General features: G+C 42.8%; 1 protein-coding gene across 2 annotated transcripts in view; it reads left to right on the top strand.

The window, feature by feature from the left end:
- Positions 1-22,990, top strand: part of synpra (synaptoporin a) — a 175,300-nt gene that overhangs the window by 105,984 nt on the left and 46,326 nt on the right. Inside the window, exons 1-2 of one of the 2 annotated variants that reach the window (XM_078414561.1) lie at positions 548-767; positions 22,625-22,749. In XM_078414561.1, the coding sequence (XP_078270687.1) occupies positions 744-767; positions 22,625-22,749 (149 nt within the window). In that variant the 5' untranslated portion in view covers positions 548-743. Of the gene's footprint in view, positions 1-547; positions 768-22,624; positions 22,750-22,990 lie in introns of those variants that run through there. The other variant, XM_078414560.1, reaches the window with a different exon arrangement.

The following is a 22,990-nucleotide window of genomic DNA, read 5'->3' as shown; positions in this document are numbered from 1 at the left end:
TTATAGGGTATCTGTAGAAAGAATTGGTATTTGTCTGGTAGTTCTGACACCAAGTAGTGCAATCTCCTGTCTTTCTTGATACATTCTGTTTTCCCTTTCCTTCTCCTGTCCAAAATTCTTTTAATAGCACCAGTCCCTTTGATAATTGTGCACTAAAAGTGCAGCAGGCACTCAGAGAGTAACGGTGAATATTTCATGCAGAATAAATTATTTGCCGACCAGCCATCGGACATTTTCAAAGAAATGAAATGAAATCGACCGTGTCGCAAAGTGTCCGGGCAAGGATTATTTTAAGATGCGGTGGAAAAATTCGAGTTACTTTTGCTTTGAAGCAAGAAGCGCGAGAAAAGTTCTCGGAGGCAAAAGGCTGATGTGGACTAAACTCTGAGAATCGAGAACCTTCCTGTTATTATTTTTTGTTGATCAACTTTATAAGCTGTCAAGTGCTTTATGGTTTTCTGGAAAGTCAGACCCATTTTTTTTTTTGCAGACTCAGATCCCACCAGTCAGAATGCAGCTTTTTGTCTCTAATGTGACTGTACCGCCCTTAACAAATACAACTGAAACAGCGCCTGCTTTGCTAGAATATCTCTCTGTCTCTCGTGTTGCTTTTCTCTTTCCCCCCCTCCATCTATCCATTAAGTGAGTGCATGAGTGCAGAAGGATATCCAAACCATTCATTTTAGCATGAGCCAGAACCTGTTTGTTTGTGGAGTGAAATTGGATTATATATTTTTCTGTAAATGTGTATGGTGATATTTGCACCGGTGAGTAAAAGGATTTTTGTTTGATTTAACAAATGAGTGAGCAATGTAGCTTTAATTGAACATTTTGTTATCTAAATTAGAAAAACAATGTTTTTTTAATATGTAACAATTAAGAGAAAGTATTCAGCACGATTGGATATTTGAATAAGTTAAAATTGTTTCCTTTTGACTTTGGTAAATGTTTTGACATTTCCTTCCTATTTATAAATTGGTTATAATATAATCAGGCTTGTTACTTTTTGTACCATCTTAACCGAAAACCTGTTTTTTAAAAAAAATGCTACACTTTGCATCTTTGTAAGTAATTTGTTTGTTTCGTTCTTATTCAACGTTGCTCCATGAATATTCCTGACACCAGAAGGAATTATAGAATCCCTTGAGGCTGAGTTTTAAAACAGTATCGGTGTGTTCACTGGATTTACCAAGGGTTAACGATGTTAGGACACCCAAGATTTTTTTTTTGTAAGCGAATTTTAATTTTTCTAATGAAACATTCGCATTACTTACAAATGTATCTAGATGGCGTCGGGAGTCTGGAAAGGGGCATTTGTGCAGTGCAATTAGTCGGCAGAACAATTATATTTACTGAATTTCTTTCAGTTGCTATAATGACATAGATTTGCAGTAAAATGGAAATTGCAAGCATGATATAAGCAGATAAACTATTGCATGCAGCAGTCTACTTTTGACATATTTATTGAAACAATTTGATGAGATTTGCAACAAAAACGATAGTTCAAAACTATTTTGTCATGGAGATTATAACTGAGAAGAGGAATAAAAATAATTTTTGAATACGGTAAATCTTTCGGTATAAATAAAATTAATTTCCTGATAGTTCAAACTGCACTTAGTAAACCATTCGAAGCCGTAAAATTGGACCAGATTACTTGTATACTAACACTGATATTCATGCGCTCCGACCGAATAGAAAAATATCAATTGACTCTTCGATGGGTTTTGAGTTGTGGTTGGCAAAAATGTATTATATTATATTAATAAACCACAGGAAAACATAATTTATACGTATTTATATTGCATGTCGACTGTATCTTTCATGTTGTGGGATATGGGTTTTGTTAACAAGGTCAGTATTTGATACGTGTTCTTAATTCCCTTGAGAAGGTGAGATTGAGGGGTCTTTTTGAACCATGCATTTTGCATTGTGAGGGTACCGTCTCCATGGTTATGGACAGTGAATTCTAGGATTGAGATCCAGCAGCAGTAAGGACTGGTGAGCTCTTCTTGTTGTTGGATCCTCAGCTGGTGAGTTGCTGGTTGAAGGTTGCCAACGCAGGAGGGGACGTTACAGTCACGGAGAAAGCCTTGGGCTCAATCGTGAGATGAGAGAGAGGGGCATTAAGGACAGGGAGAGACTGCAAGGTGGGGTGGAAGAGGGAACAAGAAGGGAGCTTGTGTCACAACAGGGTTGGAGGTGGAAAGACAAAAGAGGAGATGTGAGTTTGGATGAAAGGGAGGATGGGGGTGAGGCAAAGGGGAAGGGCAAGGGGGTGCTATCAAAGAGATTTTGATGCGATACTTCAGGGCTTCATCAGAGCAGTGAACGTTCCTACTATTGAGCTTATAAGGGAGAGAGATTCACCAATGAAGGAGTTGAAGGTAATTGGCCCATGGAATAGTTTTCCCGAAGATCTACTGTGATATATTGATTTATTGATTGGAGGCCATTGGTATCCAGCAACCACACATGCTGGCACCGTGATTTATTTCCATCGTGTCACCATCACTGAGGAAGGGAAGGAGCTCTACCTGCGATGTTATTATCCACAGCTGGAAGTGCCATGTCCTACAGCTTACACCTGATCCCTAGGTTGTGGGATTGCTATGAACCATGTAGAAACATGACAATAAACTAAACTAAACTAAACAAGGAACTGCAGATGCAGATTTACAAAAAATAGAACACAAAAACATTGTTCGAGACCATCCACGTCTGAAGAAGGGTCTCGACCCGAAACGTCACCTATCCACCTTATCCAGAGATGCTGCCTGACCCGCTGAGTCACTCCAGCACTTTGTGTCCTTTTTTGTTTCGAACTATGCTACACCCCACAGCCAACAATGGACCATTGTGCACTCCACGTTCCCTTGATCATCATTGCTTTTTGCTTATCTTTCATTCATTTGTTATATTTACCATCTATATCTCTCGTTTCCCTCTCCCCTGACTCTCAGTCTGAAGAAGGGTCTGGACCCGGAACGTCACCTATTCCTTGTCATTTGTTCAGCAGTGGAACAGTAGTCTGTTCAGTGTTTCCATTCTTGTACTACAATTGCACTAACAGTCCTGTTTCACTGGACAAATGATCTACATTTCAAGGGGACTTGAAGGGGACTTGGCATATATCTCATTGTTCTTTTGAGAGAATAAAAATATTTGAATGCATGGTAGTGAAATGCAAGTCAGCCTTCCCTTTGTGGAGGAAGGAACTGCAGATGCTGGTTTATAACGAAGATAGACACAAAATGCTGGAGTAACTCAGCGGGTCAGGCAGCATCTCTGGGCAAAAAAGCAGTCTGTAGAAAGGTCTCGACCCAAAACCTCACCTATTCCTTCTCTCCAGAGATGCTGCTTGTCCAGCTGAGTTACTCCAGCATTTAGCATTGGCTTGTACTCGCTGGAATTTAGAAGATTGAGGGGGGATCTTATAGAAACGTACAAAATTCTTATGGGGTTGGACAGGCTAGATGCAGGAAGATTGTTCCCGATGTTGGGGAAGTCCAGAACAAGGGGTCACAGTTTAAGGATAAGGGGGATGTCTTTTAGGACCGAGATGAGAACGTTTTTTTTCACATAGAGAGTGGTGAATCTGTGGAATTCTCTGCCACAGAAGGTAGTTGAGGCCAGTTCATTGGCTATATTTAAGAGGGAGTTAGATGTGGCCCATGTGGCTAAAGGGATCAGGGGGTATGGAGAGAAGGCAGATACGGGATACTGAGTTGGATGATCAGCCATGATCATATTGAATGGCGGTGCGTACAGGCTCGAAGGGCCGAACGGCCTACTCCTGCACCTATTTTCTATGTTTCTATGTTTGTGTCTATCTTCAGCCTTTTGCATGTTCATTTCAAATTTGTGCCTTGGAGTGATGATAGTTCCTTTAACACACTACTGCCTTCAACAGAAGATCTGTATTTAACAATGCTGCAGGTAAAATCAGAAGGGACAGACAATCATGCATCATTCATGCTGCTCATCTCCGCTCGATACCCAGCACTATTTATATCTCTTTAAAAGTTCGATGATCTGAAGTTGGAACATCTGACTCAGTCTGAAGAAGGGACCTGACCTGAGATGTCACCTATCCTTTCTAGAGATATAGCATGGGAACAGGCCCTTGGCCCACCAAGCCATGCCAACCAGCGATCCCCGCACACTTTATTTCATTCATTTGTTCTATATCTCTCTATATCACCAACTATATCTCTCTTTTCCCTCTCCCCTGACTCTCAGTCTGAAGAAGGGTCTCGACCCGAAACTTCACCTATTCCTTTTCTCCAGAGATGCTGTCTGATCCAGTGAGTTACACCGGCTTTTTGTGTCTATCCCCATACACTAGATCTACCCTACATACACAATGTACAATATTACCTACAAACATGTACGTCTTTGGAGTGGGGGAGGAAACCGGAGCACCCAGAGAAAACCCATGCGGTCACAAGGAGAATGTACAAACTCCGTACAGACAGCACCCATAGTCAGTGGTATTTATTCACAAAATGCTGGAGTAACTCAGCAGGTCAGGCAGCATCTCAGGAGAGAAGGAATGGGCGACGTTTCGGGTCGAGACACTTCTTCAGTCTGAAGAAGGGTCTCAACCCGAAACATCGCCCATTCCTTCTCTCCTGAGATGCTGCCTGACCTGCTGAGTTACTCCAGCATTTTGTGAATAAATACCTTCGATTTGTACCAGCATCTGCAGTAATTTTCTTACAGCACCCATAGTCAGGATCAAACCCGGGTCTCTAGCGCTGTAAGGCAGCAACTCTTCCGCTGCGCCACCGTGCCGCCCTTCTTCTCCAGAGATGCTGCCCGACCCGTTGAGTTACTCCAGCACTTTGTGCCCATCTTAAGAAAAGTATATCCCTGTTACAGCTTGTAAATCGGCATGGTCTGAGAGGCACGATGCCTGTGGGAAGGAGAATTATCTGTGAAGACACTGAGATAGATGCTGGCTTTGGAGTTGATACTGCACCTGGTCTCATGGAGATCCAACATTGTTAATGGGGACACCTGTCCCCTCCAGGAGAGTAGGGATGTTTAAGCACACCTCTCTTGCTACCTGATGTTCTGGTGCTGTCATGTGTATTCCCTTATCCTGCGTATGGGTGTCATGCAATCTGCAACAGTGAGGTAGCATCATAATTGATCTGTTGCCTTTGTACACTGACTGTGAGATGTGGCTGTGAGCAGTCGAGAGGGAACAGTGAAGCTAGTTAGTGTTGCTAAGGTTGGGTGTGGGCGTGGCAGGGGCTGGGGATGTGATGTCTCAGGCTAATGATGCCTGACACTGGCATCTGGACATGCATTCACTGACCTTGGCGACTCATGATATCATTAAACCACCTCTGCCATTGCATCCCTCCACTTGATACTTGACTCATAGATCCATAGAGTGATACAACCTGAAAACAGACCCTTCAGCCCAACTTGCCCATGCCGTCCAACATGCCCCATCTACACTAGTCCCACCTGCCTGCATTTTGCCCATATCCCTCTAAACCTGCCCTATCCATGTACCTGTTCAAATGTTTTTTAAATGTTGCGGTAGTCCCTGCCTCAACTACCTCATCTGGCAGCTCGTTCCATACACCCACCGCCCTTTGTGTGGAAAAAGATGCCTCTCAGATTCCTATTAAACCTTCTCCCCCTCACCTTAAACCTACGTCCTCTAGTTCTTGATTTTAGCTAATCAATTATCAGTTGATCTGCCCCGGCTACCCTTTATATTCCTCGGAAGATGATATTGAGTCTTCCCGATGACATACAATACAGACAGCACGATAACTCAAAGGACCATCATTGACGTTCATATATTTCTTTGTTGCATTTCGTACATATCAACTCGGCTTGTAGGACAAAGAACAGGACAGGACAGGAACCTGCCCTTCAGCCCACAATGTCCATGCCAAACATGATGCCAAGACCAACTCTTATCCGTCTACACATGATGCATATGCGTATACAAAACGATGCAGCACGGTGGCGCGGCGGTAGCGTTGCTGCCTTACAGCGAACGCAGCGCCGGAGACTCAGGTTCGATCCTGACTACGGGCGCCGTCTGTACGGAGTTTGTACGTTCTCCCTGTGACCTGCGTGGGTTTTGTCCGAGATCTTCGGTTTCCTCCCACACTCCAAAGACCTATAGGTATGTAGGTTAATTAACTGGGTAAATGTTTAAAAAAAATTTTTTTTAAAAATTGTCCCTAGTGTGTGTAGGATAGTGTTAATGTGCAGGGATCGCTGGGCGGCACGGACTCGGTGGGCCGAAGGGCCTGTTTCCGCGCTGTATCTCTAAATCTAAAAAATATCCCTCCATTCCCTGCATATCCATGTGCCGATCTAAAAATCTTTAAAATGCCACTATTGTATTTGCCTCCAACACCCATCCCTGGTAGAACATTCCAGGCACCCATCACCTTCTGTGTAAAAAAAACTTGCCCCGCACATCTTGCCCACCACCACATCTCAAAAACAGACGTTTAGATCAGCGGAAGGATTGATCAGCGATGAAAGTAGATGCTGGATTGGTGCAGAACATAATGAAGTGATGAGGTAATATTCCATTGGCAAAATTGGTTTCTTTTTGACCAGTTCTGTCTTCTCAGGTTGTTGGATGCAAAATGCTGGAGTAACTCAGCGGGACAGGCAGCATCTCTGGATAGAAGGAATGGATGACGCTTCGGGTCGAGACCCTTCCTCAGACTGACTCTGATGAAGGGTCTCGACCCAAAATGTCAATAGACAATTAGACAATAGGTGCAGGAGGAGGCCATTCAGCCCTTCGAGCCAGCACTGCCATTCAATGTGATCATGGCTGATCATTCTCAATCAGTACCCCATTCCTGCCTTCTCCCCATACCCCCTGACTCCGCTATCCTTAAGAGCTCTATCTAGCTCTCTCTTGAATGCATTCAGAGAATTGGCCTCCACTGCCTTCTGAGGCAGAGAATTCCACAGATTCACAACTCTCTGACTGAAAAAGTTTTTCCTCATCTCAGTTCTAAATGGCCTACCCCTTATTCTTAAACTGTGGCCCCTTGTTCTGGACTCCCCCAACATTGGGAACATGTTTCCTGCCTCTAACGTGTCCAACCCCTTAATAATCTTATACGTTTCGATAAGATCTCCTCTCATCCTTCTAAATTCCAGTGTATACAAGCCTAGTCGCTCCAGTCTTTCAACATATGAAACGTCACCCATTCCTTCTATCCAGAGATGCTGCCTGTCCCGCTGAGTTATTACAGCATTTTGTGTCTGTCTTCAGTGTAGATCAGCATCTGCAGTTCCTTCCTACACACTTCTCAGCTTGTCAGCTACTCTTCCTCATGCACATTCTTCAATATGGTAAGTGCTGACTCTACTCCTCAGGCTGATACAGCCAGGCACAGCAGACTCATCACCACCTCCATGCTAACTGCAACTGCAGTGAAAAATAATTCATTTGGAAAGAAGCCACAAAGCAAAGAGTATTAGTACTATAAATCTCGCAAAATCTGCCCATAAATACTTCCCAGCCATTTAACAATTGGAACAGCAATTGAACTGATAAAATAAAATAGTTCCCACAACCAACAATAGTCATGGTCATAAAGTGTAGAAACAGGCCCTTCAGCCCAACTTGCCCACACTAACCATGTCCCATCTACACTAGTCCCACCTGCCTGCATTTGACCCATATCCCTCCAAACCTGTCCTATCCACGCACGTCCAAATGTTTCTTAAACGTTGCGATAGTGCCTGCCACAACTATCTCCTCTGGCAGCTCGTTCCATACACCCACCACGCTCTGTGTGGAAAAAGTTACCCCTCAGGTTCCTATTAAATATTTTCCCCCTCACCTTAAACTTATGTCCTCTGGTTCCTGATGCCCATACTCTGGGCAATAGTTTCTGTGTGTCTACCCGATCTGTTCCTCCCATAAGATCACACCTCTATAAGATCACCTCTCACCCTCCTGCGTTCCAATGAATGGTCCTAGCCTGTTTAATCTCTCCCTACAGCTCAGACCCCGCAAGTCCTGGCAACATCTGCATAAATCTTCTCTGCACTCTCTCCATCTTAAGTGGTAATTCTCTTGCCCAGTCATATTTTGCATTAACGATTCCTGTGGAATTTGTCAAAAACTGCATCACAATGCTAAAAGTTTGATTTAGTTTAGTTTATCGATACAGAGTGGAAACAAGCCCTTCGGTCCACCATTCATTGGTTCTATCCTACACACTAGGGGGAATTTACAGATGCAAATTAACCTACAAACAGCCCAAACAGCTGAATGGGGCTGAAATCAGAGCACCCGGAGAAAACCCACACAGTCACGGGGAGAATATACAAACTCCGTCTCGGCAGCACCCGTAGTCAGGATCAAACCCAGGTCTCTGGCCATGTAAGGCAGCAACTACACTGCTGTGCCACTGTGTCCCCCCTAAACTTATCTCCACTCTTAAATAATAATAATGATAAATAATAATAATACATTTTATTTGTCAGATGTAGGTTGGCACAGGGTTAACGGTACAATGAAATGTATTTGACAAGACAACGGGTCACCTCAGCAGTAATATCCCAAGGATAAATAAGATTTAAAAAATGACATTAGTAAGGTAAAAAGACAATATTAAAAATAGGTAAAAAGACAATATTAAAAATAATCAACATATATGATTTGAAATGTGTTTATGAGTTCAGAAACATAGAAACATAGAAAATAGGTGCAGGAGGAGGCCATTTGGCCCTTCGAGCCATTCATTGTGATCATGGCTGATCATCCACAATCAGTAACCTGTGCCCAACTTCTCCCTATATAGACTGATGGCCTGATGGTAGAAACTGTTCTTAACTCTGGTGGTACACGCAGCCATACTCCTGTATCGTCTGCCTGACGGTAACAACGAGAACAGCCTGCGTGCTGGGTGGCTGTGGTCCTCGATGATGCTGAGTGCCTTCCGCAGGCACCGCCGGTAGAAAATGTCCTGAATGGCCAGGAGACAGTTGCCAGTGATGTGCTGTGCCGTCTTCACCACTAACTCTCTGTAGTGATTTGTGGCTGTGGGCAGAACAGTTCCCGTACCAGACTGTAATGCAGCACGTCAGCAGGCTCTCGATGGTGCATCTGTAGAATTCCTCAAACTTCCAGGTTATTTGCAGATGTAGATGCATTGAAATTCCTAACACGGTTTATTGAACAGAATTGAACAACAAAAAATGTATTCCAATTTTACCATTAAAATGCAGACTTTAATCTGCATCTAAAACTGCTTGTAACGTGCAGTATGCATACATTCTGACTACCAGTTAGCATGAATACTATTTGTAATAGTACATAACTTATGGAAAATAGTGTAAGTGCATAAATCTATAATTCTTCAATTCTGATATCTTTGCTTGCAAAATGGCCGCCTACCACTTATCACTTCCAATCGCATCAGAGTCTAATGCCTGCTTTTAGCTCATAAGAGGAAGAAAATTATGTGCAGAGGCCGTTTATAAATGTGTGTCTCGACCATATTAATCATAATATCTGGCACAGTGCAGAATACATTTGTCAGGATTTGCAACAGTTACATTTAGTTGAGAAAATTATTGGTTGAGGCTCCGTGCAGAACAGTGCACCAATTATTATGCAGATTATTCCACGAAAACTTAGCAACTGCCATCAAGCTTGGTTACATAATGCTCTTAAGAGAAAATGATTGTCAGTTCTAGGTGTGTAATATTTTTTTTTAAATGTGGAAAAATAAGTCAAGACGAATGTATTATTAACAAAGTTCTGGAGGATCTCAACGAGTCAGCAGCATCTGTGGAAGGGAAGGACAGGCAACGTTTCAGGTCGGGACCCTGAACTGAAGAAGGGTCTCGACCCAAAATGTCGTCAGACTGAAAGATGGTTATCACCCGAAACGTGGCTGAACCATTCCTTCCGCAGATGCTGCCCGACCCGCTGAGTTACTCCAGCACTTTATGTTTTTCATAAATTCATAAATTATATGAGCAGAATTAGGCCATTCGGCCCATCAAGTCTACTCTGCCATTCAATCATGGCTGCTCTATCTCTCCCTCTCAGGATATCTTTCCCAATCTTTAACTCAGGATTCTGGCATCTGCAGTTCCTTGTGCTTCCAAGATATTATAAAAGGTGTGTAAAATTGTGAGAAAAAATGTGAATTAAGGGTGAAAACTGACTTCGTAATTGGAACTGATAACTAACATAAAATAAATGTTCAAGATTTGTGGCTTGAAAGGATTTTCATGGACAGAATGTAAAGTGGTTCAGATACTTAGATAGCTCATGAATTCTTGAGATATTTATATATTGGCCAGTAACGGCAATGAGAGCTCAATGGAATCAATGGAAATAATGACATCCCACGGAGCACATAACAGTGTCTGAGATGCCACGCCAGTGGAAACGTCAGATCAGTAATTGGCCAAGGACGAGTGAGCTCATCAGGATACCGAGAAGTTCTCTACCACATCAAAGACAGTGAAGTAGTTCCATTATTCATTGCAAAGCTGCCCACTGGATTACATCCATTAGCCCCTGTCAGTGTAGGAAGGAACTTCTGATGCTGGTTTATACCGAAGATGGACACAAAATGGTGGAGTGACGGGTCAGGCAGCATCTCTGGAGAAAAGGAATAGGTGTAGAAACAGGTCCTTCAGCCCAACTTGCCCACACCGAGCATCTCCCATCCGCATAGGTCTACAAGGACCTATTTTTTTCCAGAGATGCTGCCTGACCCGCTGAGTTACTCCATCATTTTCTGTCTTTCTACTGAATAACCATTATTACATATCAAGAGTTATGGTAGTAAAGAAGACAAAAAATGCAAGATTAAAAGATTGGGGGGGGGGGGGGGGGGGGGGGGGCGGGACACTAGCAGTGGTGGTCCTTGTTAGTGATCCAACTTTGTTGCAATATCTGCAAAGCCTTGTACCAAATGGATAACATACAGAGGGTGGTGGGCATATGGAACGAGCTGTCAGAGGAGATAGTTGAGGCAGGTACTATAACAACATGTAAAAGACATGTGGACATGTGCATGGATAGGAAAGGTTTCGAGGGATCTGGGCCAAGCACGGGCATGTGGGACGAGTGTAGATGGACCATGTTGCTCAGCGTGAACAAGTTGGGCCAAAGGGCCTATTCCATTCTGTATGACCCTATGACAGTATAATCACATTATTCTTTGTAACATCTTGTTGTGTTCTCTACCTCAGAAGGCAGTGGAGGCCAATTCTCTGAATGCATTCAAGAGAGAGCTAGATAGAGCTCTTAAGGATAGCGGAGTCAGGGGGGTATGGGGAGAAGGCAGGAACGGGGTACTGATTGAGAATGATCAGCCATGATCACAATGAATGGCGGTGCTGGCTCGAAGGGCCGAATGGCCTCCTTCTGCACCTATTGTCTATTGTCTATTGTGTACAAATTGGCTGTTATGCTGGACATCAGAACAACTTTATTGTCTTCAGAGTATCTTGGGACATCCTATTAAGGAGATGAAAAGCATTAAAAAAATCCAAGGAGACACAAGAGACTGCAGATGCTGGAACGTTGAGTGAAACATAAAGTGCCGGAGGAACTCAACGGGTTAGGCACTATCTTTGGAGGTAAATGGATAGACCCTGGTTTGTGCCTGACCTGCTGAGTTCTACCAGCGATTTATTGTTTCCCAAAAAATTCAAGTGTTTATTTTTCCCCAGCTTATTTAATGCATTCAAACAGACGTTAAAGTCTGCACATTGTACCAGACAAAAAAATTATCTGGGTGTCTATTAATCGACCTTTTGCTGACTGAAGATGTATTTAATTTATCTCAGTTATTGATTCTATTGCCACTTGCAGTGAATACAAATTCAGTACTTTTGAAGCTTTGCTGTTCTTTTCCACTTTACGATTCCACCAACTACTCATTTCAGATTTTAAAAAAATTAGGAATCCACTTATGTATCAACAAATGAATATTGTCTATTTTTCAAAAACTAAGAAAGATGTTGGGTCAACATGTTTGACCGAAAGATATACCATTGAAGCATCTATCAATATGAAGCGTTGTGAGTGGAACAGGATATTCATAGTTAGCACATTTATTCTTTTAATAAAAGCACAATCAACTGCAGACTTCAGGAAAATAAAATGATCAAAATACTCTTTTTGCAACGATGCACATTTTAATAAGATGCTGCAAACACATGAATTACTTATGAAGATTGGTAAAGTGTGCAATTGGCAGTATAATGGCACAGGGACAGAGGCTGCCTTACAGCGTCAGAGACCCGGGTTCGATCCTGACCATGGGTGCTGTCTGTTATTTGTTTCCCCTGTGACCACGTGGGCTTTCTCCGGGTGCTCCAGTTTCCTCCCACATTCCAGAGAAGTGCAGGTTTGTCGGTTAATTGGCTTCTGTAAATTGCCCCCAAGCGTCTACGATGCTAAACTGGAATAACATAGAACTAGTGAATGGGTGATCGATGATCGGCGTGGAGTCGGTGGGCCGAAGGGCCTGTTTCCACTCTATATCTCTAAACCAATATAGATGTTTTGGTGTAGACACAAAATGCTGGAGTAACTCAGCGGGTCAGGCAGCATCTCTGGAGAGAAGGAATGGGTGACGTTTCGGGTCGAGACCCTTCTTCAGACTGATGTCGGGGGAGGGTGCGGGACAAATATAGGATGTAGTCGGACACAGGAAGACCAGTAGGAGAACTGGGAAGGGGGAGGGGATAGAGAGGGGAAGCAGAGACTACCTGGTGGGAGAAGTCAATGTTCAAATTGACTTATACCCCAGCGGTCGTAATTACTGTACTTTGAAGACACAATAATTAAGCAGAATGATTTTTATCGTTAGGATCATAACAGATAACTCGTTCAACTTGTGCATTATATGAGAGATCAATGCTCCTAAGTAAAATAATCAAATTTAGTCTTTTAGACAACATAAATGATGTAATCAATTTTATTTATTAAAATTTTGAATAGCAGATTGGGAAAATGATTAGTGTTTAATTACAATTTCATTTATAGATGTGACCTGGAGCTGCTTTACCAGTTAGTCCCAATTGTACTTATTTGATGCTACATCATAGTGAACACTGAGCATAATTTGACTTTGTCATAGTAATACAGCATGGAAACAGGCCCTTCGGCCTAACTTGCACATGCCAACCAACATTAGTTCCACCAGCCTGCATTTGGCCCATATTCCAATAAACCTACCCAACCTGTCTAAATGTTTCTTAAACGTCATGATAGGATACTGTGTGTCTTCAGTTTAGTTTAGTTTAGAGATACAGCACAGAAAAAGGCCCTTCAGCCCACCAACTCCGCGCCGACCATCGATCCCTGCACATTAACACCATCCAACACAAGGGACAATGTTTACATTTATACCAAGCCAATTAACCTACATACCTGTACGTCTTTGGAGTGTGGGAGGGAACCGAAGATCTCAGAGAAAACCCAGGCAGGTCACGGGGAGAACGTACAAACTCCTTACAGTGCAGCACCCGTAGTCAGGATCGAACCTGAGTCTCCGGCGCTGCAAGGGGAGAACGTACAAACTCCGTACAGATAGTCAGGATTGAACCCGGTTCTCTGGCGCTGTAAAGCATCAACTCTGCCACTGTGCCACCGTGCCACCCCGTGTAGTTTTATTGCAAAGTGGACTTCATAAATCTGCATCCAGTTGAGGTCAGTAGGAATCAAATTCAAGAGGAATGTAGAGCAGACAGCGTTTTACTTGTCACTCTTACAATGATTGCCTTTGTGTACACACTGAGCTTGGTTTCACCAAAGTACCCCACAAGCAAACGGTCAATCTTTACCCTTCCAATTGATGTCAGACTAGTGTTCTTAGACCAGTACAGCACAGGAATAGGCCATTCAGCCCACAATGTCTATGCTGTACACGATGCCAGGTTAAACTGATCTCCTCTGCCTGCACATGATCCATATTCCCCCGTTCTCTGCATATCCATGTGCCTGTCTAATTTAATTATTGTCACGTGTACCGAGGTGGAGGTGGATTTGCGTGCTAACCAGTCAGCAGAAAGACATTACATGATTACAATCGAGCCATTTACAGTGTATAGATACATGATAAGGGAATAACGTTTAGTGCAAAGTAAAGACAGCAAAGACCGATCAAGGATAGTCCGAGGGTCACCAATGAGGTAGATAGAAGTTCAGCGCTGCTCTCTGTTTGTGGTAGGATGATTCAGTTGCCTGATAACAGCCGGGAAGAAACTGTCCCTGAATCTGGAGGTGTGCGTCTTCACACTTCTGTACCTTTTGCCCGATGGGAGAGGGGAGAAGAGGGAGTGGCCGGGGTGCGACTCGTCATAGATTTTGCTGCTGGCCTTGCCGAGGCAGCGCGAGGTATAAATGGAGTCAACGGAAGGGAGGTTGGTTTGCGTGATGGTCTGGGCTGCGTCCACAATTCTCTGCGATTTCTTGTGGTCTTGGATGGAGCTGCATCCAAACCAAACACCACTCTCATATGTACCTCCACCACCACCCCATCTAGGCAGCCACCACCCTTTGTGTACATCTCCTTTAAGCTTTGCCTCCTTCATTTTATATCATCACTCATCTATCCCATCCCAAGCTGCCGACACCACTCCTCTCACCTTCTTCTCACCACCTTCTCCGCACGTCTCAAGCACTCTATAATTTCCATTTTACTCCGCTATCCCAGTAGTGAATCTTATGATTCACTTTGGTCATCTTCTCTGCCCCTCACAATTATTGATTTATCTGACCTTTCCATTTTTTAATCCTTAAAGATACTACATGAGTAACTCAAAAACAGCCACATTGGTATTGTGTGTTGCTTTATTAACGTCACGTGTATGAAGATAGATGGAAAAACGTTTTGTTCATGTGCTAACCAAACGAATCAGATATTATATATGAGTATAATCAATAATGTGACAATATTAATAAGAAGGCAATTGAAATAGGGTGAAGAAGGGTCCCGACCTGAAACGTCACCTATCCATGTCCTCCAGAAATGATGCCAGCCTACTGAGTCACTCCAGCCACTTTATGGGGTTTTTCCATGCACAAGTTCAACAGGTAGAGAGAGCAAAGAGACAAATACCAGAGTGTAGATTATACATTTTCATCATTGGAGCATAACCGTTGCAGAGAAAAAGTTCAATGTCTGCATTAAGTTAAGGTGGAAGATCGGGACTAAATCCTAGCTTATGGAAAGACCGCTCAGAAGCCTTCTTATTAATATTGTGTGTGTGTGTGTGTGTGTGTGTGTGTGTGTGTGTGTGTGTGTGTGTGTGTGTGTGTGTGTGTGTGTGTGTGTGTGTGTGTGTGTATGTGTGAGAAAGAGAGAAAGAGAGAAAGAGAGAAAGAGAGAAAGAGAGAAAGAGAGAAAGAGAGAAAGAGAGAAAAAGAGAAAAAGAGAAAGAGAGAAAGAGAGAAAAAGAGAAAGAACTGTTCCTGGGTCAGGAGTTGCACACTTTCATTCTTCTGTACCTTCTGCCTGATGGGAGCAGGGCAAGAGGGAATGACGGAGTGAAAAAGGTCCTTGATTATGTTGGCTGCTTTCCCGAGGCAGCGTGAAGTGCAGATGGAATCAGTGGTGGGAGGTTTAATGGGTGTGACGGACTGGGCGACATCCACAACACTGCAACTTCTTGTGAATCTTGGGCAGAGAACCTCTCGTTGAGAAATACTTGAATTTTGATTGAGCCTATCATAAACTCTACAGAACCACATATTATTATTACTTATTTATTAGAATTGAGATTGATTGATGGGGTAGTTACGACACATTTTTCAACACAATTACAGCTGTGTCGGGGAATAGGAACACTTTGCGTTTCTGTAAAACATTCATTACACGATTTAATTTGATAAAATGCAACAGTTTTTTTTGTCCTGTGTAAGTTAATTTTCTTCAGCAAGCTGGCCAATTTGACGGCATTATTTCCTGCATATTATGCAGAGGACCAGCACTCTTGATATATAAAAAAACCCAGAAACTGTTCCCCCGTAATGAAAGCATTAAATGTTTGACGCTCAGCAGATTTCATAGCATCTGATGGTAGAAATCCAGAACTGCTTACATTGAGGAACCACGCATACTATTTTAATACATCTCTCCTTCCCTTTGCCATTTGATTGACTTGCTCGTTTATTTTTTTGCTGGGTTTATTTTTTTCAATCTTCCACGATTGATGGCGTTCAATTTAACCTGTGAGATGTAGAAACATGATGGCCCTTAATTGAGCTGTCACTTCTGACTGGTCCCTGTGGTGCGGTCATCTTCACCTCTACACTGATTCACAAGAAGAAACGCTCAGATTTAACTGCTGAGTTACACAAATTCCAATTTCCAACAGCATGGTTGGGATATATTAAGAGCTTTTTTTTTCAACGCGGCTCTTAAATATTGCATGATATAAACCGTTACTTTCTTCGTATGCTTAAATTTCTTCCATAATTTCCAGCTCCCCACAACAACAATCAGTCTGAAGAAGGGTCCCGACCCGAAAAATTGTCTATCCATGTTCTCGAGACCCACTTACTCCAGCATTTCGTGTCTACCTTCGGTGTAAACCAGCATCTTTAGTTCCTTTTTATTACATAATTTTTGCGTGGTGTTTAATATACTTAACCTTGAGCAAAACACAAAAGTGCAGCAGGGCAGGCAGCATCTGTGGAGGGAATGGATGGACGACGGTTTTGGGTCAGGACCCTTCTTCAGGCTGATCACCATCACGGGTACTGACCTCCCCACCTTCGAAGGGATCGACAGGAGTCGCTGCCTCAAAAAGGCAGCCAGCATCATCAGAGACCCACACCACCCTGGCCACGCTCTCATTTCATCACTGCCATTGGGAAGAAGGTACAGGAGCCTGAAAACTGTAACGTCCAGGTTCAAGAACTGCTTCTTCCCGACAGCCATCAGCCTATCAAACACTACAACCTCCAAATAGGCTCTGAACTACTTAGGCCTGGTGGCATTGGATTTGTCATTTTGCACTATTGTTATATTTTTTTTATGTGTATGTGTGTGCATATACAGTACACACACACACACACACACACACACACATATAATCTCTCTGCATTCAAGAGAGAGCTGGATAGAACTCTTAAGGATAGCGGAGTCAGGAAGTATGGGGAGAAGGCAGGAACGGGGTACTGATTGAGAATGATCAGCCATGATCACATTGAATGGCGGTGCTGGCTCGAAGGGCCGAATGGCCTCCTCCTGCACCTATTGTCTATTGTCTATTGTCTATAATGTGTGTATATGTATGTCTATATAATGTGTGTATGTATATATACACACTGAACATTTTTTTCTCATTTATTATATTATTTACAGTGTACTATGTTTACACATTCTGTTGTGCTGCTGCATATAAGAATTTCATTGTTCTATCTGGGACATATGACAATAACACACTCTTGACAGATACGGCCTGATCCGCTGAGTTCCTCCAGCACTTTGTGTTTTACGCAAGATCCCAGCATCTGAAGTTTCTGTTGTCTACCTTGGTCCATTAGTTCACTCAGGATGAATCGTAAACGGAAAATGTTTTGATAAGTGGACAATAAGATTAAAACAAAAAAGTATTTGTAAAACAAAAGTCCTTGAAATTAAACTTTCACTCTCCCAAATCTACTACCCGAGGTTCCAACAAATTTACTTTAATTCTAAACTTAATAGTATGCATCTTTGTGTTAATATTAATAAGAAGGCAATACAACATTTGTATAACGCATTGAATGTAGAAAACCATCCAAACTCAGCAACAGTTTCTTCCCAGCTGTTATCAGGCAACTGAACCACCCTACCACAACCAGAGAGCAGTGCTGAACTACTATCTACCTCATACAATACAATACAATACAATACAATACAATATATCTTTATTGTCATTGTACAGGGGTACAATGAGATTGGGAATGTGCCTCCCATACGATGCAATAATTTAATTAGCTAGTCAGTATTAACTTAAACAACCCAATGAAACAAATTGTAACAGTTTTAAAACAGAATAAAGTGCAAGTATCATCGGGGACCCTCGGACTATCTTTGATCGGACTTTACTGGCTTTACCTTGCAGTAAATGTTATTCCCTTATCGTGTATCGGTACACTGCGAATGACTCGATTGTATTCATGAATAGTCTTTCTCGCGGACTGGTTAGCACACAACAAGAGCTTTTCACTGTGCCTCGGTACACGTGACAATAAACTGAAACTGAAACTGGAAAGGTGCTTTTGCGGAAGCACAGGAGAAATGAGGTGCTCAATCAAAGAGTGAGAAGTAGTGATCAAACATTGGCCATGAGGTAAGCTGCAAGGAAGCTGGAGAGTATTGGGGCTGTGGGCAAAAAAACAGGAAGATATCTCCAGCGTGTGGATATGGGATGCTGATGTCTGACTGAAAAATGTGTAGAATACCAAGTGCTGGAGTAACTCAGTGACACAGTCCAGTCAACTTCTCTCAAGGACATGGATCTCTGGTGAATCGGCTGAAGAAGTGTCCCGACCCAAAACGTCAACTATACATGTTCTCCAGAGATGCTGGGTTACTCCAACACTCTGTGTCTTTTTAATTTTTAAAAATATACTTATACACTTCATGGTTAGAGTAGACATATATACTTCATTATTAGAGTATATGTACTCGCCAACAATGGCGTGAATGTGCACCTCATTGTTGGAGAGTATATACAGTATACATTTCACTGTTGGAGTGTACATGTATACTTCATTTCTGGAGTGTACATACTCTTCACTGTTGGAGAGTACGTGTATTACACTGTTGTAATACGGAGTACACATACATACTACATTGCTGGAGTGTACATATACTTCACTGTACACATGTGCTTAGAGTGATACAGTGTGGAAACAGGCCCTTCGGCCCAACTCGCCCACACCGGCCAACAACCCAGCCACACGAGTCCCACCTGCCTGCTCTTGGTCCATATTGCTCCAAACCTGTCCTATCCATGTACCTGTCCAACTGTTTCTTAAACGATGGGATAGTCCCAGCCTCAACCAACTCCTCTGGCAGCTTGTTCCATACACCCACCACCCTCTGTGTGAAAAAGTTACCTCTTGGATTCCTATTAATTCTTTTCCCCGTCACCTTGAACCGATGTCCTCTGGTCCTCGATTCCCCTACTCTGGGTAAAATACTCTGTGCATCTACCCGATCTATTCCTCTCATGATTTTGTATACGTAAAATATACTTCATTGTTGGAATGTACATGTATTTCACTGTGTGGGGCGTACATATACTTCACTGTTGGAGTGTGGGGTGTACATATACTTCACTGTTGGAGTGTGGGGTGTACATATACTTCACTGTTGGAGTGTGGGGTGTACATATACTTCACTGTTGGAGTGTGGGGTGTACATATACTTCACTGTTGGAGTGTGGGGTGTACATATACTTCACTGTTGGAGTGTGGGGTGTACATATACTTCACTGTCGGAGTGTGGGGTGTACATATACTTCACTGTTGGAGTGCGGGTTGTACAGAAAATGCTTCACTGTTGGAGTGTACAAATACTTAATTGCTGGTGGCTTTGGAGGTGACAGTGGCCTTGAATCTCCCTGCCTCCCAGTCAAAACCAGGTTGCAACAGATGCCATCCTGTGGATCAGTCAATTAGCAACGCACTGCTGCATGAGACAAGTAATGAATGTTGTCCTCCCAAAGAACAATGTTCATTTGTTTTCTCGACGAGAGAGAGATGAGGCAAGAAATAAAGTGTTCTGGGGTTTGTCGGAAGTGAAACTCAGCATTTCAGGCACCATCTCTGGAGAAAGTGGATAAGTGACGTTTCAGGTCGGGACACTTCGTCAGACCCAACCCGAAACGTCACCAATCCATTTTATTCAGAGATGCTGCCTGAACCTTTAATTTACTCCAGCATTTTGAGTCTGTCTCTCTCTATTCTAGCAGGCCAATGCAATGTCTTTTAAATGTCTCTGAGATCAGCCACCATCAACCATCTTAAAGAATGATCATGTTACATCAATAATAAAGATATTCACTTTGTAGTACAATATTTGGAGATATTTCTTATTTGAAAACTCTTAACCGTAATCATTTTTTGGAAGAACATCCTCTTGTTAGGAATACAGAATGTTATGTTCCCAAAAGATAATTTGCTATTTTTAAATATATATTTATCTGTTTTTTTTAATACCACATTAGCTGTAAAGATGGTGCGTTAGAGAGGAGCCCTTCTAATGTGTAGAATGCTATGAACTGGTAATAAGCAAACTAACTTTTGAGAGTCCTTTTCTATTGATAAGTAGACAAGCCTGGTATGGGAAGGACCATGCCTGAATAAAATTGGTGTGAACATTGCACAAATAGTATTAACAAGCTCATCAGGAAGGCTGGCTCCGTCCTGGGGGCGGAGTTAGATTCACGGGAGGTGGTCTTGGAGGGGAGGATGCTCCTCAAACTGCGGAGCGCCCTGGACAATACAGCTCACCCCCTCCATGACACACTGGTCAACCTGAGGAGCACCTTCAGCAACAGACTGGTTCCACCAAGATGCAGCACAGAACGCCACAGGCGATGCTTCTTCCCTGTGCCGATCAAACTGAACAACTCCTCCCCCTTCTGTAGTGGGGTAGACTGATTACCCACACCCCCCCTCCGCCAATCTTTGCACATCGCCAATCCTTTCCACTTTAATTTCATGTTTCATGTACCTTGTTGTGTTTCATGACTGTTGGCAGAATAATATCCCTCCTGGGTAAAGAAAGTTCTTTCGTATCGTATCATATCACTTTACTTGAAGAATTAGGAATTTGCCAAAGACCAAAGCTCTGAAAGCCTTCTTCATTCGATGCACTGGGAGAAGCTTGCAAACATGCACCCTGGGCATTGCCCGGATGACTTCCCTAGTTTAGTTTAGTTTAGTTTAGAGATATACAGCAGAAACAGGCCCGTCGGCCCACTGAGTCTGCACCGACCAACGATCCCCGCACACTAACACTACCCTATACGCACTAGGGACAATCTTACATTTACACCAGGCCAATTAACCTACAAACCTGTACGTCTTTGGAGTGCGGGAGGAAACCGAAGATCTCGGAGAAAACCCACGCAGGTCACGGGGAGAACGTACAAACTCCGTACTGACAGCCCGTAGTCAGTAGCTCTACTGCTGTGACACCGTATTAAAATGAAAAATACAAGTGGAATGTTATCCATTTTCTCGGGGGTCATTGCTACTGCAGGCAATGCTACAGTGGCATCATATTCACTCTGGTGCAAGAATGCACCCGCTTCCAAAGTGTTTTTCAATGATGATGAAAATCAAATTAACACAATCAAATCTGTCACGAACTAGCGAAATCAAGCTGCAATTTAAAAAAGTATTTCCTTTAATTTCCTGTAAAAATATTTTTAAATCCTTGATACGTTGAAGAGCAGAGATGGTAAAAAATGATTTGCCGTCCAAGAATGAGTATGTCACAGTCTAAGAATAAAGGGGAGGCCAGTGAAAACTGAGGTGAGAAAAAACTTTTTCACCCAGAGAGTTGTGAATTTGTGGAATTCTCTGCCACAGAGGGCAGTGGAGGCCAATTCACTGGATGAATTTAAAAGAGAGTTAGATGGAGCTCTAGGGGCTAGTGGAATCAAGGGATATGGGGAGAAGGCAGGCACGGGTTACTGATTGTGGATGATCAGCCATGATCACAATGAATGGCGGTGCTGGCTCGAAGGGTCAATTGGCCTCCTCCTGCACCTATTTTCTATGTTTGTATGTTTCTATGTCACTTTTTAATCAGTTTGTCATTCTCCTATCGTTGGTACATATGATGATAAAACACTCTGGACTACGATAGGAAGGAACTATACCAAAGATCGACACAAAGTAATAGAGTAACTCAACGGGTCAGGCTGCATCGCTAGAGAAAATGAGTAGGTGACGTTTCGGGTCGGAACCAATAGACAATAGACAATAGAAAATAGGTGCAGGAGAAGGCCATTCGGCCCTTCGAGCCAGCACCGCCATTCAATGTGATCATGGCCGATCATTCTCAATCAGTACCCCGTTCCTGCCTTCTCCCCATACCCTCTGACTCCGCTATCCTTAAGAGCTCTATCTAGCTCTCTCTTGAATGTATTCAGAGAATTGGCCTCCACTGCCCTCTGAGGCAGAGAATTCCACAGATTCACAACTCTCTGACTAAAAAAGTTTTTCCTCATCTCTGTTCTAAATGGCCTACCCCTTATTCTTAAACTGTGGCCCCTGGTTCTGGACTCCTCCAACATTGGGAACATGTTTCCTGCCTCTAACGTGTCCAACCCCTTAATAATCATACGTTTCGATAAGATCCCCTCTCATCCTTCTAAATTCCAGTGTATACAAGCCTAGTCGCTCCAGTCTTTCAACATATGACAGTCCCTCCATTCCGGGAATTAACCCTTCTTCAGACTGAATGCAGAGGTGGGGGAGAAACATACTGGTGGCGAGAAAAGACTAGAACAAATCAGGGCTGGCAGCTCTTGCGTGAGAGCATTTCATTCTGCTGTAATGATTGAAAAACGACCACAATTTGCCACAATGGGTGAAATGTCTTTTCCTTTCTCCTGGCAGATTTTTGCAATCTTTGCATTTGCAACATGTGGCGGTTACTCAGGGGCACTGAAAGTCAGTGTGGACTGTGCCAACAAAACGGAAAGTAACCTCAACATCCAGATCGGATTTTCTTATCCTTTCAGGTACGTTTTTTTTCTAACATTCTTACTGGACAAATCTTTTGTTTGTTTGTTTGTTTGTTTTTATGTCTTGTTTGCTCTGTAAAGCGTCTTTGAGTTTCCTGAAAAGCGCTATATAAATTAAATGTATTATTATTATTATTATTATTATTATGTAGACTATCATGATGCATTTGTAGAAACTATTTAATCTTGCATCAGTCAGGCATATGGGCGGCACAGTGGTACAGCTGGTAGAGCTGCT

This window comes from Rhinoraja longicauda, chromosome 17 (assembly GCF_053455715.1).
Source record: "Rhinoraja longicauda isolate Sanriku21f chromosome 17, sRhiLon1.1, whole genome shotgun sequence".
Classification (NCBI taxonomy): domain Eukaryota; kingdom Metazoa; phylum Chordata; class Chondrichthyes; order Rajiformes; family Arhynchobatidae; genus Rhinoraja; species Rhinoraja longicauda.
This window is presented reverse-complemented; position numbering and strand designations above follow the sequence as displayed.